Source organism: Oncorhynchus kisutch, linkage group LG17 (genome assembly GCF_002021735.2).
Source record: "Oncorhynchus kisutch isolate 150728-3 linkage group LG17, Okis_V2, whole genome shotgun sequence".
NCBI classification, from domain to species: Eukaryota; Metazoa; Chordata; class Actinopteri; order Salmoniformes; family Salmonidae; genus Oncorhynchus; species Oncorhynchus kisutch.
The window spans coordinates 52,624,237-52,649,781 of NC_034190.2; the positions used below are offsets into that span (position 1 = coordinate 52,624,237).

At 43.6% G+C, this 25,545-nt stretch overlaps 1 protein-coding gene across 2 annotated transcripts in view; it reads right to left on the reverse strand.

The window, feature by feature from the left end:
* LOC109907886 (paired box protein Pax-7) overlaps positions 1–25,545 on the reverse strand; it is a 67,083-nt gene that overhangs the window by 20,774 nt on the left and 20,764 nt on the right. For both annotated transcript variants that reach the window (XM_031794050.1, XM_020506156.2), the window contains exons 6-8: positions 16,331–16,530; positions 5,247–5,412; positions 4,683–4,882 (exon numbers count right to left, since the gene is read on the reverse strand). In XM_031794050.1, coding sequence (XP_031649910.1) covers positions 4,683–4,882; positions 5,247–5,412; positions 16,331–16,530 — 566 coding nt within the window. The remainder of the gene's footprint in view (positions 1–4,682; positions 4,883–5,246; positions 5,413–16,330; positions 16,531–25,545) is intronic.

Sequence of the window (25,545 nt, forward strand, 5' to 3'; positions counted from 1 at the left end):
CTCCAGTAACATTCAATGGATGGCAGCCTCCAGTAACATTCAATGAATGGCAGCCTCCAGTAACATTCAATGAATGGCAGGCTCTAGTAACATTCAATGAATGGCAGTCTCTAGTAACATTCAATGAATGGCAGCCTCCAGTAACATTCAATGATTGGCAGCCTCCAGGAACATTCAGTGATTGGCAGCCTCCAGGAACATTCAATGATTGGCAGCCTCCAGGAACATTCAATGAATGGCAGCCTCCAGTAACATTCAATGATTGGCAGCCTCCAGGAACATTCAATGAATGGCAGCCTCCAGTAACATTCAATGATTGGCAGCCTCCAGGAACATTCAATGAATGGCAGCCTCCAGTAACATTCAATGATTGGCAGCCTCCAGGAACATTCAATGATTGGCAGCCTCCAGGAACATTCAATGGATGGCAGCCTCCAGTAACATTCAATGATTGGCAGCCTCCAGGAACATTCAATGAATGGCAGCCTCCAGTAACATTCAATGATTGGCAGCCTCCAGGAGCATTCAATGAATGGCAGCCTCCAGGAACATTCAATGAATGGCAGCCTCCAGGAACATTCAATGATTGGCAGTCTCCAGGAACATTCAATGATTGGCAGCCTCCAGGAACATTCAATGATTGGCAGCCTCCAGGAACATTCAATGGACACCAAACAAGACAACACCCACAGAGAACAAATGTGTTCAACTCTGGCACAATGCTACTAGAACATATTATCTTCATATCTTCCGTTTGAACTATTTCATCTTGACTAGTAATGACTTGGTCTTGGTCATCTGTCTGAGGTACGCAGTATGCAGATTGCTATTGTCTATAACATGTTATACCGGAATCGGGGAATGAAATAAGCAATAGAATGTGGTTGGAACAGGTTTTTCATGTCGTGCACAAAAGGGAGGGAAAAGAAGGTGCAGCTGGCTTGTGTTTACATCTACAGTACAGTACTTGGCAATTGTAAGTGCTGTTTACTGTTGTTGACAACATAAATGCACTTTATTTCAAGTGCATTTAGAATCGCTACACACTTTACATTAAAACAATAATAAAATAACATAGAAAGCAAAAAAAATGTACCGCCAGCTACAAAGGTGAGATATTAAAAGTTATTTAAAAACCTCAATAGTATGCATTTGTACACTAACGCCAACCCACTAAAAGAAAGAGGGACAGTATGGAATATGTGCAAATACCTGTATCGCTTCAAGACACAATGCTTGTCCTGGTACAAAAATTGGGGGAATAAATATTTTGTGGTGCTGATGTTAGTTGCATAAACCACAGTTGGATCAAAGTAAAGCTCTTTCCATTGCAAGCTTTGTCAAACCAATTACAACCAACAAGACACAAACTCCCTAAAACACCTTAGTCTTGTAACGAGGAAAGGAAATGAACAAACAACCACTTTGGAACAGAAATGTTCCTTTGGGAAAGAAGAAGTTGTAAAGACTGGATTGGCTGAAGAATGCTCCTCTGCTCACATCCCCAATAACACACAACAACAAACTACAACAAAAGAACGGGGGAATAAAATAATTGTATCTACACACGCACACTTTCACGTGCATTTCCATATATATTCCCGTGCTTTGGCACTGTACGGGCTAATCATACTGGGGAAAGCTGCATCTCCTCCCATATGTTCCTGCCTGCTGTAAAGGAAATATTCTCTCTGCTGTGCGCATATAGAACGCTTTATTAAAGGCATACAGAAGGATTGGAGAAATAGTAGCCCACACTGAGGACAGAGAAACATACTCCACAGAGAGAAAGAGAGACACGGGAAAAGCATGACATTTTAGAGAGAGGGGGGGGGGGGGGGGAGATTTAAAAGAAAGAGAAGAAGAGGAGGAATTTCGATGTAGAAAAAAAAAGAGGGGGGGGGGCAGCTTCTTCAGCATATGCTATGAGCCTTCCCTGCAGAAAAGGGGGGAGACAGGGAAGGAGAGAAGGGGAGGAGAGGATAGTATTTGTGTCTGCAGGGGCACGGCCAGGGGTTGCTTGCGCAGAGTGCAGTGTGGTGGTCTGGAGGGCTGAACTGTGATAGTCCTGCTGTCAGGGACGACATTAATTTCTCCCACAATGAGAGGTTGATGGGATTGCCACATGTCACATGGGGACCTGGGCGAATGGGTAAGAGAGAGAGAAAGACAGCGAGAGAGAGAGAGAGAGAGAGAGAGAGAGAGAGAGAAGGGAGTTGAGAAGAGCTAGATAGTGATGCTAAGACTGGAGAAATGTACAACTTTTTCACACACACACACACACACACACACACAGACACACACACACACACACACCTTTACAAAAGCACCCATGTGGAGCAACGTATTAGAATGGATGGGTTGTGATTGTGAATCACTGATCCACCTGCATTAACAACTAATTTCTCTGTTGCTGACATTGTTACGGATTTCATGTCTTTTTCTGAGGTGCTGTGAATTAACATCACGTGATTGAAATGTTTCTGTCACTTCAAATGCAAATGAAACACGTCTTCTTAAATTCTTAGAGTAATATTATTCGAAATTAAATTGACAAAATACTAGAGTTCAGTTATTTCCTATTAGAATCAAATTGAATTTAAAAAATCACTTTCAAATGCCTTTGCTAATACATAAACGCATACGTATGCAAAATCAAAGTAAAGGCCCCTCTTAATAGAAAAATCTCTTCTTGCCCATACAGTAGGCTTGGGAACTATAGCGTCGTAATCCCTAATGTAAAACAGGGAAGTCTTGTTATTTTATCTGTTCTACCGGCGAACAAGCAAGGGAGAGAGGGAGTCACGTTAATAATCATAAGGAAAAGCCAACCCATGTCCCTGATATTTATGCAGGTTTGCAGCGCTAAGCATTAGCCTCCCAAAGCCTCACCACTACGATTAACAATCAGAAAACGCTGAGGAACGTGCCTGTTATCCCCCAACTCTCCAGTACAAGAGAAAATCTCTTTTTTGTCACCCAAATCCTTCATTCTTTCTTCTCTTCTCCGCCGAAAAAAAGAGTGGAAGTATTACCAGTTTTCTCAATCTGCTTTGAGAAATATTTCAGGGGGGGGGGGGCCTCGCAATAAAATATGTGTGAATGCGGGGGTAATTGCGGACAAATGTGGCATTGAATTAAATTTGAGACTCTTTAAACACCATTTCAATCTTATTTTCTGCTTGTTAGTCAGATCTTGTTGCTCAGGGTGGGCTGGACTGCCCAGTTTTGGTGAGTAATTGCATATAATTTCCTCCTCACCAGTGGTTTGCATCAACATCCGTCCTATTCTCTATTCTGTGGCCGTTAAAAATCAAGCACGATCAGAAATTCTCATTTTCAATGGTTATTGTTCAAGATGCCGTGAGAGGATAAAGTGGACAATTGCATGCCACACGGACGCACACACATACACACGAGCACGCACAACAATGGCATCGCGGACGATAGAGGGGAAAGGAAACATTAAAGGCCTCTGACACCAATTGATTACAGCGGTGTAGCATTCCCTTATCGAGTCCACTGTCCTCTAATAAGAGATGACCAAGAAAATAAAGACTCTTATGTAAAAACCCGATGGACCTCTCACAGAAGAGGCAGAGCGGGCTAGTTAGCATCAAGTTATCACTTAGAATCTGAGGAAGAAGCTCTATAACATTAAAATGGTATACCTGTCTCATAGAATAATGCCTTAACGTTCAGTGATGAATTCATCTCTATTTTCTGAGTGAAAAATACTTCATGCCTAGGTCATTCACCATGCAATATTCATCTATGGAAGTTTGTCTTGGGTAGCTAAGCCTTGTTTTTTTTAAATCAGTTACAATGCATTAGGACAGAGCGCTTTGACGGCGAAGTCTGTTAATTCAGAAAATGATGTCGGTAGACACAGCTCGACAATTGCGTGAAAAGACTCATTAGTTGAATGTGATTACGTCTTTTCTTTTCTAGGATATCTTCGTATTAGTTGTTTCCCTGTAGTGCCTACTGAGTTGAGCGAAGGATTTGTCGAACATGGTTGTGGGTTTCAAGTTGAAACTCTAATTCGTTTAGAATCCACGTGTGTCAAACAATCGTCCTCATTTGATTTGAGGCTCAGGGATGTGGGATGAAATTAATTGTCAAACATTATCATCCAAAATCCCCCTGTAGCAAGAGGATATTGGTATCTTCTGTACTTGACACGTTTACAGTCAAAGCCACGAGAGACCCTCTTAATCAGAGACAAGCCACTGGGTGTTACTCTATCAAAATAGACACTGGGTTTCCGGGGTATGACAAAAACACAACTCTTCTCCTAAGTGCAAGAATGCATGTTTTGGACTTATGCAACCAACAATCATAGCATTTGTCAGAGATAAACAATAACATATACAATAAACAATAACAATAAACAGTAGGACAAGAAAAAAAAACTAGCAATCGAGATGTGCTTTCTGGTGCTGTAGCAAGAATAGTCCTTTTCTTTACAGCACAATATTTAGATTTGAAATGAATGGGACGTGGAAAAGTATACTCTCTTCGGAGTGTTTTCTTTATGGGTTGCAGGTACATTTCTTAGTGCGGAAGACTTGTCCTCACACACCAGCGTGACTTGGACACACACCCACACACACCCGCAGAGCAGTGGAATAACACTGCCTCACACCCTGATATGCCACCATTTGAACCCCAGCACCTACCTGTGGGGAGAGGCCGTTGCTGACGGGGTTCATGTGGTTACTGGGTGCCGAGGGGCTCATGAAGGAGTCGGAGTAGCTGGAGAAGCCATGACGGTTGGACGACAGGCCGTAGGCCGAGCCGCCATCCCCGCCCGACAGCCCTCCCTGGTGCATGGTGGACGGTGGTAATGGCTGAGGGCGGTGAACCGTGCCACTAACGTCTGGGGTTTATACAGAAGGAGGACCAGGGAGAAATCACATTTAAGGTCCTGGGTGATGATCACATACACAGCACCATAGGAATGTAATATCATCTTAGCGCTACTGGGTGTTTGTAACAGGTCTAATCAAGTACGTGACTCAGATGTCATCTATGCGCCACGAGACTGTGTTAGCCCACTGACCTAAATCCTAGGCATTAGCTCAAGGAGCTACAATAACATTCGCCTTCAGGTCTCAGACAAGGTTAAAATACATTAGCATTAGATCACACTAGCACTACGTGGCTAACCAACTTTGATAATGGTACCTCAACACTACATGTTAGGACCATGTGTTCGCAGGTGGTGGTAGAGATGTCTATACCTTGTGATAGTGTGGTTGTGGGGTAACCGGAATCTTGGAGCTGGTAGGTGGGTAGCGTGGGCATGCCGCTGCCTGGGAATCCGCCTGGCAACAGGTGATTGAACGCCGCCAGCTGATTGGCTCCCGCTTGCTTACGCCACCTGGCCCGTCGGTTGCTGAACCACACCTAGAGTGAAAGAGGATTTTCATGAATGAATGAGAGACTGCACGGCAGGAAGGAGGAAAATAAGAAGAAAAAAATAGAAAACAAAGACTTAAAAGGGAGGGAGGCAGACCAAGGCAAAGAACCTGCAATTAACAGTTTAACTGTTCATTCAAACTGGTTGACCCAGTGTTATTTTGGGGGTGATAATCGCTATCGTGTCAATCAAACACATTTAAATCTTAATTAACACCATCAGTGTGAGGGCCCCACACACCATGGGCAAAATTACTGCAAAAAAACTGCTTCAATTAACAGGGGCTTGCTGATGACTAGTTTCAGATGTGCTGGTGTTGGAATACATCAAATACATACATAATGGGACATCTGGGTTGAAAGGCTGATTCACACCGTGAAATCCATTTTCCCTATAGGGCACTACCTTTGAACAGAAATCTATAGGCCCTGGTCAAAGTAGTGCACTACCTTTGAACAGAAATCTATGGGCCCTGGTCAAAGTAGTGCGCTACCTTTAAACAGAGATCTATAGGCTCTGGTCAAAGTAGTGCACTACCTTTGAACATAGATCTGTGAACACTAAAGGGAATAGGGTACCATTTGGAACAAGGCAAAAGTAGATGAATTTGATTTGAAAAGAGGAAATAGGTTTGGGCTTAAGGTTTTGCCGGCATTAAACACTGAGTGTACAAAACATAAAGAACTCTCTTTCCATGACATAGACTGACCAGGTAAATCCAGGTGAAACCTATGATCTCTTACTGATGTCACTTGTTAAATCCACTTCAATCAGTGTAGATGAAAGGGAGGAGACAGGTTAAAGAAGGATTTTTAAGCCTTGAGACAATTAAGACATGGATTTTGTATGTGTGCCATTCAGAGGGTGAATGGGCAAGACAAAAGATTTAAGTGCCTTTGAATGGGGTATGGTAGTAGGGGCCAGGTGCACCGGTTTGTGTCAAGAACTGCAACGCTGCTGGGTTTTTCACCCTGCACAGTTTCCCGTGTGTATCAAGAATGAGGACATCCAGCCATGTGTATCAAGAATAAGGACATCCAGTCAACTTGACGCAACTGTGGGAAGCATTGGAGTCAACATGGGCCAGCATCCCTGTGGAACGCTTTCGAGTCCATGCCTGACGAATTTGAGGCTGTTCTGAGGGCAAAAGTGGGAGGTGCAACTCAGTATTAGGAAGGTGTTCCTGATAAACAAACATTGTATGTGTCTTTGAGCACCTAGTCAACGCAGTCTCAAACTGTGGCCATCAAGACAAAACACAGGTTAGACACTCAAGGCGAACATGAATCTTGTAATGCATCTAAAACGGGCAGTAAGGGATCTTTCCCCTCCCTGACCCACCTGTGTGTGTTTAAACAACCAGTTAAAGGCTCCAGTTTGCTACAGCAGGACAATAATCCTGCACCAACAGGAAATGTGAATTATTATGTGGATTATAATTCATTGACATTTTAATAGGGGTTGATAAAAAAAATTGTAAGGGATAATCAAGTGGAAATTACAGACTTCAGGAGCCTTTTTAAACCTCAAATACACTACAAGTTTTAAATGTCTTGCATTGCGGGAAAGTTATCCTGCAACAGGGTGATCAAATTAAGATCCTAAATTTGTATGTATGTTTCTACATATGCAGTAGGAGACTGTTGGCCTGTGTCATTGATCTATGGCTCTTGGGGCAGATTCATCAGCACTTAATACACTGTCTGTGCAGTTAATCTCCTGTTGTCTCCCAAATGGGCCCGGCCCATTGAGAGGGCCGCTGAAAGAAGGATACAATGGAGGCTTGGCTTGAATGGGCCACAAAGAGGCCTTTTTAAACAGGCTCTCTCTCAGCCCCAGCAATGCTACCTTTCAGCTGGCTCGCATGGATCAACGGATGGATGGCCTAGGACAGGGATGCACATTTGTGCTCCACTGCTCACACACACACACGCGTCCATATGGCTCGGCCAGATCAGGTCTGAAACACAGATGCTTCTCTTGCGTGATTGCTGAATAACATTACTGTGAGAGAATCTTAACTTCAGAGAAGTGTGTCAAACTCTACACTTACACACCATTCTCCCATAGACATCAATGAATGACTCATTCTCGACAAAAAGTTTCAACTTAATTTAATCCTACAGTATATGCAAAAGTGATAGGCCCAAACTGATATTCCAGGTGCTAACACCCCCCCCCCCCCCCCCCCCCAGCTTCAGGCTCAGCAGGACTTCGGCCTCACCCACTCCCCCAGCTATAGCTCCCTCAGCCCCCCAGCCCTCCTGTCCCTCATGTATTGTCAGCCTCCCTCTCCACTCCCATAGGCCCAGATTAAGCAGAATGGTAAATGAAAGAGCAGTGCGTGGCTATAGGCACAAATTACCCATCTTTCAACTCCACAGGACACTAATTGCCGGGACTTAATTAAACGTGGCAAATAAAAGAGAGAAACCGTGTACAAGTACGGGCCTACACGCAGATGGATAGCCTACACACCACACCCGAACACGCACGATTAGGCACAGACACACACACACACGTGCTCGCACTTACACTCTCACACGCACATGCGCACACACACAATATGAGAATAAAAGTGAGTGAAAGTACACACACACACACCACCTATACTTTCCCCCGGGCTACCCACTTTCTTCCTCTCCTCACCGACTACATTTGCAGTTTTACATTTGTGCAAATGAAAAACATGCCTTTCAAGTGTAGAATATCATTTGGAGTTCTATTTTCGAAGGGTGGACTCTAATAATTACACGAGGCAGTGTTTGCCCTAGGTGCTAAGAGTGAGAGGAGTGAGCTAAGACACTCTCAGTTCACAAACTTGGCGGCCTTTTCTCCGCTTCACTTCAGAATCAACACCAACGGTGTACAAACGATGTACCAAAGATTCATGACAACTGAATCTCATCCATACAACTGCGTAAGATACTCTTGACAGGTTTTTACATCCACTCCTTATGAATAAAATCATTACTGAAAGCTCATTGCATTTAACATACCAGTAACATTGTAGATTTTATTTAGATTTTTCACTGTGTGTGTTTACAGTAAGTCTGCTCTGTGTGAGTGCGGCTGCAGGGCTCAGTGGATTTCCTAAGAGGCTTGCTCTGAGCACCACCAAGGACTTGATACTCTGCTCTGGAATCTGACTGCAATGTCACCTTGGAAGGATTCTCTCTCTCTCTCTCTCTCTCTCTCTCTCTCTCTCTCTCTCTCATACTCCCCAGCTCCTCCCCTAAATAAAGACTGTAGTAAATTACCTAGTTTAGCTCACAACAGAGCTAAAAACCATTCTGTTCTATTTTTGTGTGTGTGTGTATACCTGCCTGTGTGAGTGCGTGCCTGTGTGTGTGTGCTTTGTGTGCGTGTGTGCGTGCGTATCTTCTCCAGTTGGGGAGATATCGTCTGGGATTACTGTTGGGCTGGCTGGCGGGGGGAATGACTTGGAGACGGGCACGATGACGAGTAAAACCTGGATAACGTGATTGAATTTCACAGCCAAAAAGTCCAACATAACAGCGACTAAGAGGCATGAAAAAGCCCAACATCAATCTTTTCTCTCTCTTTTGCAGTAGCCTCTTCTCTATCTCTCAGTTTCTCTGTCGCTCTCTCTCTCTCTTTAGCTCTCTCTCTCTGTCGCTCTCTCTCTCTGTCGCTCTCTCTCTGTCGCTCTCTCTCTGTAGCTCTAGGTGGCAGGGTGAGGGCGTCAGAGCGGAGGGGTTTTGGAGAGTAAAAGGCTGAGGTTACATGACATAGGCATCCAGAGGTCAAGCCCTGATAGAGGGCCGCGGGGCCTCTCTCTCTCTCTTTCCACTGGAGATGGAAAGACAGAGATATGCTGTTTTACTGCCCACAGATGGTCCACATGAACCAGGGCACACACATATATCCTCACACACACATGCAGACACACACACATGCAGACGTACACACACATACACAAACTCATACACGCACCCGCACGCACGCACACACACACACACACACACACACACACACACACACACACACGGTCACAAAAATGCTCATGTTCTTCCTATTCATGGAACTCGTCCCATTTTTGTAGGGTATTCCCATTCTAAATGTCTTGTTAGAAAAGTATAGGCCTCAATTGCGTCCACAGTTTGAAGGATTCCATACATGGGTTTAATGAGACACCACTCAACAACAGAAGGAGTGACACCAGTAACCTGGCAACGATGGTCACAGATCAGAACAAAAGACCAAGGGAGAGGATTCTCCCAGTTAGCCCCAGACTGATCAGTCTCTCTCTCTCTCCCTCTCCCTCTCCCTCTCCCTCTCCCTCTCCCTCTCCCTCCCTGTATCTCTCTCCCCCCTTGTTCGATCTCTCCGTCTGCTAGCCGGGTTGGCGCTATGCTAATTAAAGTAGCTGGTAGTGTGAATCGGGGAGTCGGGGAGTGGAGGGGCGGATTAGGCCGATAAGTATCAGGAGTAAAGAGAGACTGAAAGAAATTCATTTCAACTCTAATAATAAACCCCTCTGTTTGAACACCAGAGCGGGTACACTGCCACTGCTTCCAACTCCACCGTCGACACAAATCCCATTTGTTCTTTTGTGGCGCACAAAACAAATGACTTGGAGGAGCAGCTTTGACTCTGAATGGTAGCAGCAGGGCAAGTCGCACTACAAGGCTACAAGGCTTCAGGCCTACAGCTCCGTTTTCAGCCAGCTCCACTGCCGAGGTGGTCTAAGCGAGTCAAGGTATCGTGGGATCAAGGTATTATGATATACTTTGACACTGTGTATTGTTGATTTCATGTATTTATGTATGGAATTAATAAGTAATGGAGTGAAGTATGAGTTAGGCTAACACATATTACATGGAGGTGTGACGTGGAAGGATATGACAATTGTAATCATTGATATACAGTACATTCTCAATTTCCATGTCGACTGTTAACAGCCACCACTCCAGCCTCACAAACCTGTCACTCCCATTGACAGAAAACATGAGTGTGGTTATGTTGTCAGCAGTGGAACATGTTTCAAGTAAGACAGGTAGCCATGGCTCAGTCCTAAAGATCTGGTAGTTCTCATCCCTGTCGTTGGGCTAGATACATATCAGTGTCGTTCATTTGTCAAACAGAGGCTGTAAAAGTATTTGTGTGTGTGCGTGTGTGCGTGTGCGTGTGCGTGCGCGTGTGTGTGTGTGTGTGTGTGTGTGTGTGTGTGTGTGTGTGTGTGTGTGTGTGTGTGTGTGTGTGTGTGGAGAGGGATAAGCTATGGTTGGTTTGATGTAATTAAGGATTGGTGGTGGCTTCTGAAGACAGATGGGCTGTTTCTCTCTCTCTCTCTGTGTATGTCTCTCTCTATGAGAACCACATGAAATGAGAAATCTGTTGATGCTGAAGACTCCTCCCCTCTCGTAGAAGCCCCCCGCCCCATGACACACACACACCACCGCAGCCCTGTTTCTCACCCTCTCCCAGACATCTGGATACCATGTCAGGCAGGCAGGCAGGCAACAGCTGCACCGGCCAGGTCAACAACTAGTCCATGGTGTGCTGCACAAGCTAAGAGGCTCAGGCCACCTTTGTCTACCCTCTCCTTTGGCTCCCCGGGTACCTGACTCTAGGACCCCTAGGCCCCTGTCTGCCCTGTCTCTGACACTGTCGAGGGCTAGTGTAAAAAACAGTTACCCCAGAAGCACCAGGTGTCTGATTCCTTCATAACAGCCCCTCTCAGTGGTGCCCTGAAAGGAGCCATTTTTAACACGCACCGAGTCATTACTGGGAGTCAATGGAGCTCAGCTTCTGGTCCCGTTAATCGTCTCCCATGAACCGCTTTACTTTGAATGAGCACTAATTCTAATTGGCACATTTGGTGTCAGAAGTGGGATCCCAATTTGTACATCCAATTAGTTTCCAAGACATACAGTAAAGTACTAACTCAGGTGGGACCTTCTTCTTCAGTCTGTTGTGGATGGAGGACTGAAAGCCCTTTGTTACCGTAGAGAACCCACCCTGGAAGGGGAGTATGCTGTTATATTTGGCAGAGATGTGTTTTCACTTGGGGTCCAGTCAGTAGCTGACTGATGCCTCTTGCATGGTCAGTTGTATATTCAAGGGTGATGGAAAGGAGTACAGAAACGTGGAAGATTCAAGGGTGATGGAAAGGAGTACAGAAACGTGGAAGACTTAGAAACATGACATTTGTGTCTCACCCTCATCCCTCCATCCATCCAACCATCCATCCACTCCTCCATCCATCCTCGCAATTAGACATCTGACAAAGGAAGAATTTGTCAATCTTTGGAATTACTTTGTCCAGTGGCCAGACTGTAAACTACATTTGTCCACAATAACTGGTGTGAGCATTACACAAGCACACCATCTTTTCTTTTTAAATGTTATTTTCATGTCCTGGACATTTTCTTTCAGTGACCTTTTCAAAAATGTAATTTGGACTGACCTTTTCGAGCTTTTTTAAAAGCCTCCCAGAATTAGATTATAAGGAAAGTCGCCTAACGAAATTACTGCCACAATTCAGATACCTCAGGCTTTCACATGACATAATTTAGCCACATTATTGACAACAACAAAAAAGAAAAATGTCCCTTTTAGTCATGTTTTTACTTGAATCAGTCAGTGAGCTATAAATATGTATAATGGCCTAATTCCCCCGTGGGGGTTGTGCTAAGAGAATGGGACATTGAGCTGACCTACTAACATGGCTGAAAGCTAAACAGAGCCTCTGATATGGACTGCCAACAACAACCACATCACATGATCCGTGGAGGACCAATCCCACTGTCCCAATGATGTTTGCTTTTGAGACAGGAAAAATATGACACCAAATGCTGTTCAGTACGGAAGTCCTTAGAGGATCACCTCATGATAAAAGTTGTTTTTGTCGAGATCACAAGATAAGCTCCATAAATAAGAGTGGATGCATTGATGATGATAGACCAGAGACGATAGATCAGCGCATCCGTTTGCATTTTTATCAGTGATTAACCCAGGCAGAAACTGCATTCCTTCTGTCAGTTATAGATGGCTTCCAGTATTGTCTCCAAAACAATTTTAAAGACAGGTAAAAGTATGGTTACAGTACTATTTTAAACGGATGGAATGTGGAACGTTCTGTGCAAGAAGAGTTAACATTGACATCTCTTGTTGCAGGCTACCAACGAAGGTTTGCCAAAGTTCACCAGGCTATCACCAGACTATAGTATTTCAATCTCTTGAATAGTTTTAACAGGGAGGTTGGGTCTGTCGATAGCAGCTGAAACACAGTCGCAAACAATAATTAACAAGTAGTGCAGAAAAATAAAACTAGTAAAAACAGCTGAAGTGGGTCACATGTTGAAGTAGCTAATTACTCCAACATTTCATGTAGGCTACAGTCTATTTGTCACTTCAGCCACAACTGGTGGGCAAAATCTTGTCGTGCTTATTGGTTTATTCGGATCGCCATGAGCTTTTGTCGAAGCAGCACGACAAGTAACAAAACACTAATCGGTGGTGTAAAGTGCTTTTTTTGGGGGGGGGGGGGGGGGGGGGTATCTGTACATTACTTTACTATTTATATTTTTGACAACTTTTACTTTTACTTCAATTACATTCCTAATGAAAATGATGTACTTTTTACTCCATACCTTTTCCCTGACACCCAAATGTTCTTGTTACATTTTGAATGCTTAGAAGGACAGGAAAATGGTCCAATTCATGCAATTATCAAGAGAACATACCTGGTCATCCCTACTGCCCCTGATCTGGCAGACTCACTAAACACACGTTTCGTTTGTAAATGATGTCTGAGTGTTGGAATGTGCCCCTGGCTACCCGTAAATAAAATAAAATAATTAAAATGGTGTCGTCTGGTTTGCTTAATATAAGGAATTTGAAATTATTTATACGCTTACTTTTACTGTTGATATGGAAGTATATTTTAGCAATTACATTTACTTTTGATAATATAGTCCATTTAAAACAAAATACTTGTAGACTTTTACTCAAGTAGTATTTTACTGGGTGTCAGTCATTTTCTATTAAGGTATCTTTGCTTTTCCTCCAAGTATGAGAATAAGGTACTTTTTCCACCACTGACACTGATATACTGATAGACAAGGACAGTCACACTCATTTTAAATACAACGATATACAAACAATATAACTCATTTAACTAATAATGTATGTGTAGATTGTGTGTGTTAGAGTGTGATATAGTTTGTATGTGTGTGCGTGGGCTTGTGTGTGTCATTTCAGTCCCCATTGTGCCATGAGATGTTGTTTTATCCATTTTGTAAATGTAATTTTGCATTCTGCATGAGTAATTGGAGATTGGAGTTCCATGCAATCATAGCTCTGTATAATACTGTGCGTTACAGTGAATTCGTTTTGGACTTGGGGACTGTGAAGAGACCTCTTGTGGCATGTCTTGTGGGTATGTATGGGATGTTATCTCAATGACATTCCAATTTAGCATCAAAATAAAGGCGCAAGTTTAAGTTTGTTCCACCTGAGCGAGTCTGACCACAAGTCAGAGACCACTATGATGACACACCAAATGCGTTTGATGGATCCATTTAGTTTTCTTCTAATGCCTCTTAAGGGGAAAGTAATCTAAAAGTAACTGAAAGTAATCAGATTAGTTACTGAGTTTGGGTAATCCAGAAGTTACATTACGAATAAACATTTTTGGACAGGTAACTTGTAACTATAACATATTACATTTAGAAAGTAACCTACCTAACACTGCTTATATCCAACTGCAGCACAGTGTGCTACCATGTCCAATGGGAATGAGGTGTCTAAAAACATGCGTTGTTTACGATTGTTCGCATTGGCTGCAGGGAGGGAGGGGTGAGAAAAGAGTGAGGACATGACTGACGGCTAAAGGATAGACACTCCTGGTCCATTCTTTTTCCTCTTCTTCTTCTTCTTCTTCTTTTTTTTCTTAAAACAAGCCCTTGATTGATTCATGTTTCTGGTGGTGGACTAGGGGCTCCCGAGAGAGGGTGAGAGATCCTCTCTAATATGCAGCGAATTTTACAAGGAGCGGTGGGCTTGAAAGTGGTGGGAAGAAACGATCCCAGCCAAGAGTATAAGGAGTGAGAAATCCATCAGGAATGCAACCCCAACTTGTCTCCCCCAAGCCCCCTTCTCACTCGGACCCAACAGCTGTTGCTATAACTCCACTGTATTTTCCCTTCAGTGTTACTTAGAGAAGGAAAAAGGAACGTACAGAGAACAGAGGAGGTGTCAAAACTGTACTTAAGTGCGAAGAAAGAACTGCTCTCTGGCCGGCTTGGAACAGCTGAAGTCTTACGAGACCCTTTACGTATGTCGGAATGAAAAAATTGGACGCATTTGATAAATACGAAACGGTGTGCGAAAACAATAGGCTTGAAAATATGTGGACGTTTGAGAAGAACGAGGATGGTGCCAGAAAATGCCAAAAGCGGTGGCAATCCTGGCTGAGAATCCCCCAACTCTACTGAGAAGGGCATAGCCCCCCCCCCCCCAAAAAAAAGAAGCCTACAAAAAAATTGTCTGTGCCAAAAAAAATCCAGCAATAACACTCATCAACGACAACTGGGTGCCAAAGAAAGCCAACAAACACTATAAAAACACCATTGACTACTAAAAACCTTAGACCCTCCATAAACATTCAGCATTTAGCATGGTGCATAGGCCCACTCCACAGGCTAGTCATACAGTAATATCAGTAATAGCTTTAGTTCCAAGACATATGAAAAGCAAACGGTTTCCCAAATTGAAATTGAATGAATGTTCTATTAATTTTACAGCCCCCCCCCAACCCAATTAAAGAAGGAAGGCCACAATGATGAAACATTCCCCCCCAAAATTGGCACAAGCACAGCTATTTTGCATTCCGTACCCCTGCATTACAGTAGACCTGATGACATTGTGTTGTGCTCTCAGACATCTCCCCTTATGGCTGACTCTCACACTGAAAACCATACTCACTCCCTACAGAGAGGACTAATCCTATAGGGTATCGGCATCCACGCTGTGCTCTCTCTCTCTCTCAAGTGTTGAGGAGTAGGTGCTGGCTCTGACACGCTCTTCTGTTGTTCTTGACCCATAGAATCTCAGACAAGAAAGTACCATGTGGGACATCTGAGCTTGTGATTAGTACTAGTATAGAGGTGCGTTGAATGTGTGTGTGTGTGTGTGTGTGTGTGTGTGTGTGTGTGTGTGTGTGTGTGTGTGTGTGTGTGTGTGTGTGTGTGTGTGTGTGTGTGTGTGTGTGTGTGTGTGTGTGTGTTTGTGTGTGGATGTTTAACTATTCTTGTGGGGTCAAGAAGTCCCCACAAGAATAGTAAACAAACAAAAATTTGACCAACTGGGGACATTTTGTTAGTCCTCGCAATTTCAAATGCAAATTTTAGGGGTTTTAGGATTAAGGTTAGAATTAGTGTTAGAAATAGGTTTAGGGTTAGGAGCTAGGATTAGGGTTAAGGTTAGGTTTTTGGGTTAAGGTTAGGGTTAGAGTTAAGGTTAAGAGTACGGGTTAGGGTTAGGTTTAGAGTTAGGGGTAGGGAAAATCGGATTTTGAAAGGGACTGAATTGTATGTCCCCACAAGGTTAGCTGTACAAGACTGTGTGTGTGTGTGTGTGTGTGTGTGTGTGTGTGTGTGTGTGTGTGTGTGTGTGTGTGTGTGTGTGTGTGTGTGTGTGTGTGTGTGCGTGTGTGTGTGTGTGTGTGTGTGTGTGTGTGTGTGTGTGTGTGTGTGTGTCCGTGTGTGTGCGTGTGTGTGTGTGTGTGTGTGTGTGTGTGTGTGCGTGTGTGTGTGTGTGTGTGCGTGAGTGCGTGCGCGTGCTTCGTGAGCAACTGGAGGAGCTGGAGAAGGCTTTTGAGAGGACACACTACCCGGACGTGTTGGTGTGCGTGCATTCATCTACAGCATGTCCTACCTGTACACGGGCCTCTGTGAGCTTGGTCCTCTGGGCCAGCTCTTCTCTGGTGTAGATGTCGGGATAGTGTGTCCTCTCAAAGGCCTTCTCCAGCTCCTCCAGCTGTTCGGCCGTGAAAGTGGTGCGACTGCGCCTCTGTTTTCTCTTCAGGGGAAGGTCCGGCTCCGACTCCACATCTGAGCCTTCGTCCATACGGCTACCTGCATCGGGGACAGAGACAGACAGTTGGTCTTCTTGTGTAATTCAGTCTACTGATGGACACCGTACCATACTGTTGAAGTGAAATGCAGTTCAGCAGTCAAAAGGATTTTTTACGTTGCTTACAACACATTTATGGCAGTACCACTCCATTGAAGATGCATTAGACTGTGTGATTTCTTTATTCGGCTGTACATTACATTCAAATTGACATTTAGGTCATTTAGCAGACAAGCTCATCCAGACTGACTTGCAATCAGTGCGTTCAGGTATGTGAAACAACCACCTATCACAATCAAGTAAAACCTTCAAAAGACAATTAAAACGTTCCTTAAATTAGCAGTTTTCTACAGTTTCAAGTTGACATTTTAGTCATTCAGCAGACTCTCTTATCCAGAGCAATGTCAATGCATTCAACTTAAGTGGGTAAATCAACCACATATTACAGTCCTTCCAAGTGAAACCTTCTTTAAATGAGCCGCTATCTGCAAAACCAGGGCTAGCAGTTAAAAAGACAAGCGTGGGTTTGAGTGCAAGAACGACGTGTTGGTAACAACCATGGAGAGATGTTGTTCACCGAGGGAGGCAGTGGTTGATACACGGGGAGGATGGCTGTGTCCTCCAGTGACATGCCCTCCTATGGCTCCTCTAAAGGGAATACGACTGTATTTTCTTCACTGTGTGGTTATTTATATGAGAGCCTTTTCTGTCAACACAATCCGGCATCAGTACACAGAATGCCCTGGGGCGGGTAGCTCAGATTGGAGGGGGGCGCTAATCTCTCCAGACCACCTTGGCGATCCGTGTAGCACTATTCTTCCACCTTGGCCTGGGGCGCAACGCGACAACAAACTGGCAGTGTTTAAATATTGCCAATATATTATTGTGTGGCGGGGATTGAATGAAATCAGTGCCACACAATATACAATATACCCATGCTGGTGTTTTAAAATAACCACAGTGACAGATTATCGGGTAAATACAGCCATCGGTTTTAATTACGGTTCGTGGTTGGCGTTGTGCTGGGGTAGAGCATGCAAAGGATAAACTGCGAAGATGCGACGCCATTGTTTCTAATGAAATGTGTAAATCGGGGTGCAAATAGAGCAAGTGGCTACTGGTAATGTGATGCCGTGTGCATAGAATTACATACATCATTTAATAGGATCTCTGTGGCCGTATGTATGTACACCAGGGACAGCATGAGACTTCACAGTGGTGAGGTTCCATACAGTCCCTTGTTTGTGACATAGTTGTTACGAACAATTAAATGTAGGCCATTTCACCAAACACATTCATTCAGGTTGGCCAGTTGGACATTGAATGTTGACACACTACTCAAGACACTGTGCTGCTAACAAAACATAATAATAATAATAATGCATTTTTTTTAACTGTATCAAAAACACTCATGTTCGAAGTGGACACAGTGTACACTTGAGTACACATTGACAGTCAGGTCTGTCCGTCGCCCAGCCCTTGCGGACAGCAGAGAGGGTCCCTCTTTCTCATTTCCCTGGGTGTTTAAGGCTATATATATTTATTGACAGTGTTTGGGGGCAGTGAGTGTGCATGAGAGCTGATCCTTCTCCAAATGGCCCTCCACACCCCCGGCCGCCTGAAGAGGCTCAGCTCTCCAGACACAGGGCCCTAATCCTCCCCATTGCTTCTCCCTGCATTTAAGCCATTCCACATTAGGGATGGCTGCACAGCCGCCTCTCGCTGCTCTCATAGATATGCATGGAGCTAGGGATGGAGGAAGGAGAGGGGGGAAAGAGGAGGATAGGATAGGAGAGGGGAGATGAGAAGCAGAGCCTGCCCGGGGAGGAGGGGAGATAGAGGAGGAGGGGTAGAGGGGAGGGGGAAAAGAGGGGTGCAGGTCCCAGGCTGCCGCATCAGTGGCCAGGCGATTATGGGGGGAGTTGACTGGTAGCAATGCTGGCTCTGCAGTGGTGGGGAGAAGGGATGGAGAGAACGAGAGAGAGGAGTGAGGGAGGGAGGGGAGAGTGGGATAGATGAGGGAGGTCAGTGTCCCTGCTTCCTCCTTGTGTCCCTCTCAGCGCTGATATGCTTTAGTACCGTGCCTCTGACCCTGTTTGCCTCCACAGCCTACCAGGACTGGGTCTTGGTCTGGGTCTGGGCGGGGTCTGGTTGGGTTCCAGGTCTGACAGACATGCCTTCTCCCTTATGACAGACTCCTTTCTCTTTTCTCTGCTCTTTCATGGCCTCAGCAACGCAGGGCAGTGGCTGCCCAGAATAATGTTTTAACATTTGATTTATTTACCCATTTAAAAACAGAACTCAACCACACATGTGGATACGTTGCATTTCAAATCATCAAGTGTAACACAATTCCTGTGCTACAGGAAAGGATGGCTATGGAGGAACTGTGACTGGCGCTCAAATCAGACCTCTCCGATAACAGGAAGTGGCAACAGTCAAATGTGGACTCAAACTGGCAGGGTGATTCTGGGCGATATTTCCATACGGATCTCGGAATGACAGCTGTGATTCTACATTTGAGTCACTGTCACTGATTCTAAACTCATTCAGAATGGTTGGGCATACGGGTGGGTGAGTATGCATGTCTTTGTTTGTGCGTGTGTATTTCTGTGTATGCATTTGTGTGTGTGTGTCTGTGTGTGCGCTTGCATGCGCGTGTGTGTGCGCACGTGCGTGTGCGCGTGCGTGTGTGTGTGTGTGTGTGTGTGTGTGTACCATGTGAAACCTGGGAGGTTTTCGAGGGGCAGATATGATGAGAAGCGTTGAGGTACTTGACAGGGTTAGCAGGGCTGTATAGTAATAATGTGTCAGCCTGTGCCTCCTGTCTGCTCCTTTCTAGTGTTCTGATGAAAGCCCTGGGGGGACAATTGAGAAGTGCAGAACCTGGGTGTGGCATGCAACTCTTACAGCTCTAACGCCAACAGCACCAATAAACTTCAACACTGCGAGAAAAACAACGCTGGTATGCATTTAAAGGCTTCAAAATACATCGGTAATGACACTTGACACTTGTAAATATAGTAGTCTTACTCTGAATACAACTGTCATCAAGACACATAGGACGGGAGTGATGCAAGCAACTCTGGGGATTAGTCATAGGAGTCTGTGGGTGGATGCACATTCATTCTATGCATTTGTTTGTTCATGTGACTGTATTCCTATGAAGTGAAGTGAAGTGAAGCGCCACAAGAAAAATAACCAAACCCACAAAAAATAAAGGGCTCATCAACCTGGTTTGGACTCTGGGCAGGCTCGGTGGTTTAATTAAACAAGGAATTATGGGATTAGATGGAGACTCTCATTACAGGCCACTGGAGGAGTCTCACGGTGGATGTCTTTTTGTCTCTCCCCCATCCTCACACCCCCTACACAGCCCCAAAAGCTCACGCTTGACAATTCTCAACAGATTACATGTGGCCGCAGGACATGAGGCCGCATTAATTAAATAAATTCCTAGTGCCAATTTCTCTTCACATAAAGATTTTTTTTTTAAGTGGCCCATAGATTTTCAAGTAAAGATCTACACATACATCGTATATCCCTTTGTTGTTGTTTTGGGGGAGGTTTTGGGGGTGTTGGTGCAAAGCGATTTGCTGTTAACTCGCCATGACAACATTTGAGGCTGGTGCAGTGGGCCAGCAGATCACTTTCCAGAGGCACCTTGGAGTGCTCGGAAGGCTGGTGGCCGCAGCCTTTCGTTCCACAGACGGCATGGAATTTATTTGTTCTCTTCTGCATGATTTAGGGGGGGTGGGGGAGGGGCGGAATGGCACAGTATCCATCCTCTCGTTGCATCACTTTGTTTACTCTCTCGCTCTCCCTCTATGTCGCTCTCTCACCCTCTCTATTTCCCTCCCTCTCTCTCTCCTTTTCTCACTCTCTCTCTCTTCCCCCCCCTCTCTCTCTGTGTCCCTCTCTCTCTGTGTCCCTCTCTCTCTGTGTCCCCCTCTGCCCCTCTCCCTCTCCCTCTCTCTCTGTCATCCCACATGGTTATCTGTGAGAGGATTTGGCCCAATGTCAGAGACCGATCTTCTTCATGTTTGGAATCACCTTCAGACCCCCACTTCTCTCTCTCTCTGTCTCTCAAATGTATTTTTCTATGTTATTGTGTGTTTGACTAAACAGAAGCTGAGGCTACGAATCTTAACATGCAACGAAGAGGCTGGCAAGGAGTTCCACCACCACATCTCCACGCTGTGTCCTGATCTGACGGTAACAACCTTAACGCCGCTGTACGCCCAGTATCACATGACCGTGGCGAACAACGACCGCCGAATGAAACTAAATAAAGTTTGACAGCAGCCCACTGGAACTGGAAGGTCAGCGCCTCTCTGCCGATAATGGAAAGGGAGATTATGGTAATGAAGCAGACGCTGCTGGCCGATAGAGAGGCTCAACCTGGACCTCATCTTTGTCTCCGCCAGATCCCATGATTGGCATGCTAGGTCTTATCACGCAAATAGGACCATGGCGAGGCAGACGAGCAGATCCCCCCCACCCCCAATACAGGGGGACAACGGGCAAATGTGCCACTGCATAAATAAAAGACATGCTGCCTTCCCCAGTGTTTTGGTTTCACTACGAAGAGCCAGTCGGTTACAGAAAGTGCCAGGGCTGATTATAATGGTGACAATTTTGCCTTTTGAATGGGATACATACGGTGCCTTCAGAAAGTATTCATACCCCTTGACTTATTCCACATATTGTTGTATTACAGCCTGAATTCAAAATGTATTCAATTGATTTTTCCCTCACCCATCTACACACAATATCCCTTAATGAGAACGTGAAAACATGTTTTTTTATTTTATTTTACAAATCTATTGAAAATGAAATACAGAAATACCTAATTTACGTAAGTATTCACACCCCTGAGTCAATACAGCGATTACAGCTGTGGCTCTTTCTGGGTACGTCTAAGAGCGTTGCACACCTGGATTATACAATATTTGCACATTATTCTTTATCAAATTCTTCAAGCTCTGTCAACTTGGTTGCTGATCATTGCTAGACAGCCATTTTCAAGTCTTGTAATAGATGTTCATGCCGATTTAAGTGAAAACTGTAACTAGGCCACTCTAGAATATTCAATGTCGTCTTGGTAAGCAACTCCAGTGTATATTTGGGCTTGTGTCCTGCTGAAAGGGGAATTTGTCTCCCAGTGTCTATTAGAAAGCAGACTGAACCAGATTTCCCGCTGGTATTTTGCCTGTGTTTAGCTTTATTCTGTTTCTTTTTATCCGAACAAACTCCCTACAATTAGAAAAAAGGATTCCAAATGGTTTCTTTTTTTGTTTCCAGGTAGAATTATTTTGGGTTCCGTGTAGAACCCTCTGGGAAAGGATTCTACATAGAACCCAATAGGGTTTTTACCTGGAACCAAAAAAGGGTTCTTCAAAGGGTTATCCTTTGGGAACCCTTTTAGGTTCTAGATAACACCTTTTTTTTCTAGGAGTGTAGTCCTTGCCGATGACAAGCATACCCATAACATGATGCAGCCACCACCATGCTTGAAAATATTTTTTGCCGTTTTTAGTTCCTTATTGCAAACAGGATGCATGTTTTGGAATATTTGTATTCGGTACAGGCTTCCTTCTTTTCACTCTGTCATTTAGGTTAGTATTGTAGAGTAACTACAATGTTGTTGATCCATTCTCAGTTTTCTCCTATCACAGCCATTAAAATATGTTACTGTTTTAGAGTCACCATTGCCTCATGGTGAAATCCCAAACTGATCTCATAGTTTCACTTCGGGATTTTACATAATTGGATAAACGTCAATTTTTAACCCATTAATTCCACGTGGTTACAGGGTTCATTCTGCATGATTACAGGGTTAAAACAGAAACAACTTAACGGGTTAAGTTTAGGTACTCATTTCAAGTGGTTAAGGTCAGGGCTGTGGATTGGGGAAAGCATAATTTGCTTTTAAATTAAAATAATAATAATGCACTGTTTCCATTTAGTATCCTCAAGTACTCTCCCTGCTTCCTAGACAATTATGAATTGCCATGGTGCAGTGGTCTAAGCAGCACTCTCTGGCACTGAGCAATGGGAGTTTGAGCCCAGAGCAGGGCCACTGTTTTTGGTGAGCGCCGAGGATGGCATATATCAACATCCTCAGGATCTTTTCAAACTTCTGAAATCAGCGTGTGTTCCTAGTGACCAGCCTGGAAATCGCTGGGCGGTTTTCTTCCTCTCCAGCAACTGAGTTCGGAAGGACGCCTGTATCTTTGTAGTGACTGGATGTATTGATACACCATCCAGAGTGTAATTAATAACTTCACCATGCTCCAAGGCATATTCAATGTCTGCTTTTACATTTGTTTTACCCATTTACCAATAGATACCCTTCTTTAAGAGGGATTGGAAAACCTCACTGGACTTTGTGGTTGAATCTGTGTTTGAAATGCACTGCTTGACTTAGGGACCTTACAAATAATTGTATGTGTGGGGTACAGAGAATAGGTAGTCATTAAAAAATCTTGTTAAACACTATTGTTGAACATAGAGTGAGTCCATGCAGCTTATTGCGTGACTTTGTACACATTTGTAATGATTTAGACTTGCCATAACAAAGGGGTTGAATACTTATTGACTCAAGATTTCAGCTTGTCATTTTTAACATAATTCCACTTTGGCATTATGAAGTGTTATGTGTAGGCCAGTGACACACAATGTATTTTTAATCTATTTTAAATTCAGGCTGTAACACAACAAAATGTGGGAAAAAAAGTCAAGGGGTGTGAATACTTTCCGAAGGCAGTGTATAGCACATAAATATCACATTCTACTTTCGTTATACACACATGCACACACAGAAACAAATCTCATTAACACTTAGGGTTCGAAATTAAAGGCAGTTCTCCTATTGTTGAAGTCATCTGGGATGATTAAATAACGATAGCTGTAATTCCATGTGAAAGTTCTGGGGAGAGTGATAAAATGTCAGGGAGGCTCTGCGTTTATCACCAAATTAGAGGCTAATTAAGTATCTGGGAGTGTGTACACCCCTCCAGGGTCCAAGGCATTCTCCAATGCCATATGTTTGCACACAAAAAAATACATTTGCAACCTTCCCTCTAATTGAGGAATCAATCTGAAACAGGAATCAAAATGAACATTAGCTAAATTCTCTCATTTGACTCTAATTAAATAAGCCTGTTCATTAGCTACATTGGAGGCTGGTGTTTCCCAGTGGGATCATATTGTTGTGATAAGAGCAATCAATTGGAGATTCTGCTGCCTGTTCAGAAGTAGTGTGAGGAGGCAGCTAGTGCTTTGCTTCACCACAGACCGTACTGTACTGACCATCACTTCTGGTTTGTGAAGTCCAAAGGGATACAGAGCATGACTGTCTTTCTTTTAGTGTCAGTGACGCAAATGCCATTGACACATTGTCTAGAAAGATAGCGTACAGTTAGTCACCCATGTAAAGTAAATGAACTATTAAATATAATACATAGTTCTCAATAGGGCTGTCAAACGATTAAATGTTTTTTTTTAATCAAGTCAATGGCATTGGTTTTCTGTGGGTAACTACGATTAATTGCAATTTAAAAAATTTAAAAAATTTCAAATTTGATCCTCATGAAAGATGTTTTTATATTAAACTAATTCCATTGGTTTGTTGGTATAATATATTTTGATTATAAAAATGAAAAATCAACTGTATTCTAAGACAATAATAACGTATTCTACTGTATTCTAAGACAATAACAGCCAAGTCTGATATAAAAGTTCATGTAAAATATCATACAGCTATTAGATCTAGCCTAAGCTACTTCTTATCAATGTTCAACATGAAATAGTCTCAAGCTGTTACGGTACTAGAATTGGGATCATTTGCTTTAATCGTTTGACCTGAATAAGAACTACAACCAAAACAGTAGCTTAATGGAATGGAAGTTCTGTTCTGATTAAAATCATTGTGTTGAATTTTGAGCCATTCAGCCATTCTCGTTTGGTTAGCTAGCTAGCGAAAGTTAGCATTACTGCCTAGTATACTTCTGTGTAAACAAATTTTTTGCTGTTATCTAAAGAAACGCATGGGAAAGTGTTTATGGTTCGAAGTTTTCCTTCAACTTTGTTGCTCAAAGCTAAGCGCATAGTGGTTGATTTCAGCACCACAAGAGAGGCAGACAGCTCTACAGAAGCTGTTAGCCGTAGAGACCGACAGCAGTGAGCGCTTTGTGTGATGCGCTCAAAAGGGTCCATGCGGAAACTCAGACAGGAAATGCATGTTATTAAATGCCAGAGAAAAAAATTGACGGTGTGAAACATTCCAAAAGTGAACTACAATTCAAATGTTCACCTTGACAGCCCTAGTTGTAATACTACAGAACACATTTTTTACACACAGCATATCATGCCGTCATATTGTATTCCCCTACACGCCAGCTTATAATATGTTTCGATCACCCTCTAATGTCGCTGAGGTCATTTTATTATCATTATTGACATTTGTGTGGGTATTATTAGCAGTGTATCATGAGCATGTTGTCTACATTATGTAAGTACCTTGTAAATAAACTTCTCTGCATTTTATCACCTTAATTACTTTCATGGACTTCACATCAAGTGCGTATGTTTGTTCCCACAAGAGACGAGTCTAATGTAAAGTAAATGTAAACATTGGTGAAACATCCATGGTTTGTTGACTGTTGACATGAGTTTGTTCGTCCCGGACGTCGGCCAAGACAGAGGGACAATGAGCGACAGAGCTCTGGAGAGAGCAGCATGCACTCATTATGGGTCATTCTGAAAATCATATTAGTTCCAGTATATTTACAATCAAGGCCTGCTTTCAGTTTTACACAAGCATTGACCAGTTTCAGCTAACGGAATAACTCCACGCCATGCGTCACTGTCTACAAAGTTTTTCTTTGATTTGATTACTTCCTCAAGAATAACTGTGTATTGTCACTGTATATTTCCTGAACAAGTTTATCCTTATGCGTGTGTGCATTTTAATGCCATTGTGCAACCCTTCTCTTTGTCTGACAGTTTAAAGA